Below are 6,482 nucleotides of genomic sequence, written 5' to 3' on the forward strand. Positions count from 1 at the left end.
CTGGCACACTGTTTAGGATTTCAACAAGTTTAACTTATTTCTGGTTACTACTAATGTGAAAACAAGACTAAATATAACTATTGTTGCTATCTTGACAGTCTTGTCAAATCATTTAACAGATGTCAATTGTTGTATAACTTCATGGGTATGCTCTGGGCATCATCTTTTACCTCAAATAAACAGTGGATTTCTACTGTTGTGGGCCTTAAAGTGTCTGTCTGACTTTGTTGTTCACACAGGAGAGAGACGGGACTATCGTGGATCCTATGGGGAGCCTCAACAACATCATGATGCTGACAAGGCAGAGAAGAGTCTCTCCAGATCAGAACACCTCAAGAAACACCAGCAGAGACCCACAGGGAAGAAATCTAACTGCTGCCCTGACTGTGGGAAAATATTAAACTCTTCATCAAACCTTAAAATACATCAAAGAATTCACACTGGAGAGAAACCTTATGGCTGTGATCAATGTGGGAAGAGATGTATTACATCTAGCTATCTAACTATACACCAGAGAATACACACAGGAGAGAAATCATATAGCTGTAATCAATGTGGGAAGAGTTTTACTTGGCTAAACAGCCTGATAGTACACCAGCGGACACACACAGGAGAGAAACCTTATATCTGTGATCAATGTGGGAAGAGTTTTACTCATCTAAGCAGCCTGATAGTACACCAGCGGACACACACAGGAGAGAAACCTTATAGCTGTGATCAATGTTGGAAGAGTTTTACTCATCTAAGCAGCCTGATAGTACACCAGAGAACACACACAGGAGAGAAACCTTATAGCTGTGGTCAATGTGGGAAGAGTTTTGGTGCATCTGGATGTCTGACGAAACACCAGAGAACACACACAGGAGAGAAATCTTATAACTGTAGTCAATGTGGGAAGAGATTTACTAGATCTAGCCATCTAACTATACACCAGAGAACTCACACAGGAGAGAAAGCTCATAGCTGTGATCAGTGTGACAAGAGATATTCTGATAAAAGATCTCTGATTAAACATCAGAAAAGACATGAAGGAGTTGTTTCATGATATCAATTAAATAATGTCACAATGTAGAATGTTTTAACATTTAGTAGCAGTATTTTAATGAATGTCAGAATGTAGAACCCTAAACGTTTGCCCCCTGTTCAATTGATTTTAGCCTCAGGAAAAATCCACGCTCTGAATTGAAAGAGTACTATTTATGAGATTTAACAAAAATTTACTAAGAAAAAAAGATTTGTGTTACACTTACCACGTTGGTGACCCACTTGAATCAAAATGTAACACTTAAATGTAGCTGTCTGTCTTCTTCAGGTTGTAATATGTAGTAATATGTAATATGATTATTGTGGCAGATGTTTGTTTACATTGCACATTTTTTGTTTAGGTTTTCAATATATCACAAACTTTCTGCATATTGGTTATTGATTTAGACATGTTAAAACTGTGTTTTGAAGTTGGGCTATCCCACCTAGCAAAATGTCATTGAAAATCTGTTGAAAGTAGACTATGCAACCAAATATTTCATGTAACATTTAGTAATCATAATTATTAATGTAACCAACTGACAATTTTTGGTACAATTATATTGACATTGTTGCCCTGCTTTTAGAATATCAGGGTTCATTCTCAGATGTGCCAACCCAAATGTACTATTCTCTGGTGTGTTTTCAGGGTTTGTAGCAGAATAAAACTCTTCCCACATTGATCACAGATGTAAGGTTTCTCTTCCGTGTGAATTCTTTGATATATTCTAAGGTTTGATAAAGAGTTGAATCTTTTCCCACAGTCAGAGCAGCAGTTAGATTTCTTCCCTGTGGGTCTCTGCTGGTGTTTCTTGAGGTGTTCTGATGTGGAGAGACTCCTCTCTGCCTCGTCAGCATCATGATGTTGTTGAGGCTCCCCAGAGGATCCACGATAGTCCCGTCTCTCTCCTGTGTGAATGACAAAGTCAGACAGATGGTTAAAGGCCAACAACAGCAGAAATCCACTGTTTATTTGAGGTAAAAGGTGATGCCCAGAGTGTACCCATGACMTTGTACAACAARTGACGTCTGTTAAACTCTTTCCGCACAAGGAGCAGTGGTAAGGCTTCTCTCCAGTGTGTATTCTCTTATGTGTTTTCAGGCTCCCTAACTGAGTAAAACTCTTTCCACGGTGGGAGCAGTGGTGTTGGTTAGGCGTCTCCGGGTCTGTTTCCTCTAAGGAACTCTTCCCGCTGTCAGAGTCTGGTCTCTCTCCTGCCAAAGACAAACAMAWTATTTAGTTAAACAGAGAGACCTGAATGAAACCTGCATTAAAMAKAATTGTCTTCATATGAGGTTTAATCCAGACTAMATCTCTCAATAACTTGAGGTCAGTTTTCACAATATTACATCATTAAAAATAAWCTTGGTGACGGTGAGATTATGAAAACCTAACTGCATCCCCAGTCCCTGGTATATCACCAGACTGCATACAAACCTAACTGCATCCCCAGTCCCGGGTATATCAATACACTGTACAACATAACTGCATCCCCAGTCCGGTATATCCTTACACTGTACAAACTAACTGCATCCCAGTCCCTGGTATATCACCAGACTGCATACAACCGAACTGCATCCCCAGGCCCCTGGTATATCTCAGACTGCATACAAACCTAACTGCATCCCAGGCCCTGGTATATCATCAGACTGTACAAACCTAACTGCATCCCACCTGGTATATCAACAGACTGTACAAAACCTAACTGCATCCCAGGCCCTGGATATCACCAGACTGTACAAACCTAACTGCATCCCCAGCCTGGTATATCACAGACTGCATACAAACCTAATGCATCCCCAGCCCTGGTATATCACCAGACTGATTACAAACCTAACTGCATCTCCCAGGCCCTGGATATATACAGACTGTACAAACCTACTGCATCCCCAGGCCCTGGTATATCACCAGACTGTACAAACCTAACTGCATCCCCAGCCCTGGTATTACACTCCAGACTGCATACAAACCTATACCTCATCCCCAGCCCCTGGTATATCACAGACTGCTACAACCTAACTGCATCCCCAGACCCTGCGTATATCCAGCAGACTGCATACAAAACCTAACTGCATCCCCAGGCCCTGGTATTATACCAGACTGCATACAAACCTAACTCATCCCAGTCCTGGTATATCACACCAGACTGCATACAAACCTAACTGCATCCCCAGCTCCCTCGGTATATCACAGACTGCATACAAACCTAACTTCATCCCAGGCCCTGGTATATCCATCAGACTGTACAAACCTAACTGCATCCCAGTCCCTGGTATCACCAGACTGCATACAAACCTAACTGCATCCCAGGCCCTGGTATATCACAGACTGCATACAAACTAACTGCATCCCCAGTCCCTGGTATTCCTCACAGACTGCATACAAACCTAACTGCATCCCAGGCCCTGGTATATCCAACACTGTACAAACCTAACTGCTGCCAGTCCTCGGATACTCACGCAGACTGCATACAAACCTAACGCCATCCCCAGCCCTGGTATTCACCAGACTGCATACAACCTAACTGCATCCCCAGTCCCTGGTATATCACAGACTGCATACAAACTAACTGCATCCCAGTCCGCGTATATCACAGACTGCATACAAACCTACTACATCCCAGCCTGGTAACATCACCAGACTGTACAAACCTAACTGCATCCCCAGTCCCTGTTATATCACCAGACTGTACAAACCTAACTACATCCCCAGGCCCTGGTATATCACCAGACTGCATACAAACCTAACTACATCCCCAGTCCCTGGTATATACACAGACGCATACCAAACTAACTGCATCCCCAGTCCCTGGTATATCATCAGACTGCATACAAACCTAACTACATCCCAGGCCCTGGTATATCACAGACTGCATACAAACCTAATGCATCCCCAGTCCCTGGTATTATCACCAGACTGCATACAACCTAACTGCATCCCAAGTCCCTGGTATATCATCAGACTGCATACAAACCTAACTACATCCCCAGGCCCTGGTATATCACCAGACTGTACAAACTAACTGCATCCCAGTCCCTGGTATATCACCAGACTGATACAAACCTAACTGTACTCCGTCCCTGGTATAATCACCAGACTGTACAAACCTAACTACATCCCAGGCCCTGGTATATCACCAGACTGTACAAACCTAACTGCATCTCAGTCCCTGGTATATACCAGACTGCATACAACCTAACTACATCCCCAGTCCCTGGTATATCACCAGACTGTACAAACCTAACTGCATCCCAGGCCCTGGTATATCACCAGACTGTACAAACTAACTGCATCCCAGTCCCTGGTATATCACCAGACTGCATACAAACCTAACTGCATCCTCAGTCCTGGTATATCACCAGACTGCATACAAACCTAACTGCATCCCCAGTTCTCTGGTATATCATCAGACTGCATACAAACCTAACGCATGCATAGTCCCCTGGTATATCAACAGACTGTACAAACCTAACTACATCCCCAGGCCCTGAGTATATCATCAGACTGTACAAACCTAACTGCATCCCCAGTCCCTGGTATATACACCAGACTGCATACAAACCTAACTGCATCCCTCTCTGGTATATCATCAGACTGCATACAAACTAACTGCATGCATAGTCTGGTATATCAACAGACTGTACAAACTAACTACATCCCAGGCCCTGGTATATCACCAGACTGTCACCAGAAACTGGATACAAACCGTTAACTGCAAACCCAGATCCCGGATTGATCAACAGACTGTACAAACCTAACTGCATCCCAGCTGGTATATCACCAACTGCATACAAACCTAACTGCATCCCCAGGCCCTGGTATATCACCAGACTGATACACCTAACTCATCCAGTCCCTGGTATATCACCAGACTGCATACAAACCTAACTGCATCCCAGTCCCTGGTATACACACAGACTGCATACAAACCTAACTGCATCCCCAGTCCCTGGTATATCATCAGACTGTACAAACTAACTGCATCCCCAGTCCCTGGTATATCACCAGACTGCATACAAACCTAACTGCATCCCAGCCTGGTATATCACCAGACTGCATACAAACCTAACTGCATCCCCAGTCCTGGTATATCACAGACTGCATACAAACCTAACTGCATCCCCAGCCTGGTAATATCAGACTGTACAAACCTAAACTGCATCCCACAGTCCCTGGTATATCACAGACTGATACAACCTAACTGCATCCCCAGGCCCTGGTATATCAACCAGACTGCATCAAACCTAACTGATCCCCAGTCCTGGTATATCACGACGCATACAAACCTAACTGCATCCCCAGTCCCTGGTATAATCATCAGACTGCTACAAACCTAACTACATCCCCAGCCTGGTATATCACCAGACTGTACAAACCATAACTGCATCCCCAGTCCCTGGTATATCACCAGACTGTACAAACCTAAACTAACTACCCCAGCCCTGGTATATCACGACTGCATACAAACCTAACTACATCCCCAGCCCTGTATATCACCAGACTGTACAAACCTAACTGATCCCCAGTCCTGGTATATCACCAGACTGTACAAACCTAACTGCATCCCCAGTCCCTGGTATATCACAGACTGCATACAAAACCTAACTGCATCCCAGTCCCTGGTATATCACCAGACTGCATACCACTAACTGCATCCCCAGTCTGGTATATCATCAGACTGCATACAAACCTAACTGCATGCATAGTCCCTGGTATACACAGACTGTACAAACCTAACTCATCCCAGCCTGGTATATCACCAGACTGTACAAACCTAACTGCATCCCCAGTCCTGGTATATCACAGACTGCTACAAACCTAACTGCATCCCAGCCTGGTATATCACAGACTGCATACAAACCTAACTGCATCCCCAGGCCCTGGTATATCACCGACTGCATACAAACCTAACTCATCCCAGTCCTGGTATATCACCAGACTGCATACAAACCTAACTGCATCCCCAGTCCCTGGTATATCACCAGACTGCGAATAACAACTAACTGCATCCCAGCCTGGTATATCATCAGCTGTACAAACCTAACTGCATCCCCATCCCTGGATATCACAGACTTGCATACAAACCTAACATGCATCACCATCAGTTTCCGTTTACTTCCTTTCAGGTGCTTATCACTCAAACACCACCCAACAACACACCTACAAGAAATTCGGCTCAATAAGATTGATACCAGCTAACCAAGAAAACAACCTCTTCAGATGCGCAGTCTGAAACAATATTCATGGTATAGGAATAGTTTTTTGTTAGCAAAAAGTGCATATTTTCAGGTAGAAAATCAACAGTTCTAAAAATCAGATTGCACGCGGGCACCAGACCATCGCAAGATTCGACAGCTGAAATTACTAGATGAGCAACGTGTATGACGAAATTTTTTTTCTCATGAACATAAGAAACATATTTTCATTCTTTCATAAAAATAGACATAATTGATAGACC

At 43.6% G+C, this 6,482-nt stretch overlaps 1 protein-coding gene across 1 annotated transcript; it reads left to right on the top strand.

Moving 5' to 3' along the window:
- Positions 1 to 211: 211 nt before the first annotated feature.
- LOC112072421 (zinc finger protein 180-like) lies at positions 212 to 1,692 on the top strand (the record flags this gene model as incomplete). Its single annotated transcript, XM_024139824.2, has 1 exon — positions 212 to 1,692. A coding segment is annotated over one exon (834 nt), but the record flags the coding sequence as incomplete, so codon positions are not given.
- Positions 1,693 to 6,482: the final 4,790 nt, after the last annotated feature.

Source organism: Salvelinus sp. IW2-2015, unplaced genomic scaffold, assembly GCF_002910315.2.
Source record: "Salvelinus sp. IW2-2015 unplaced genomic scaffold, ASM291031v2 Un_scaffold1922, whole genome shotgun sequence".
Lineage (NCBI taxonomy): Eukaryota > Metazoa > Chordata > Actinopteri > Salmoniformes > Salmonidae > Salvelinus > Salvelinus sp. IW2-2015.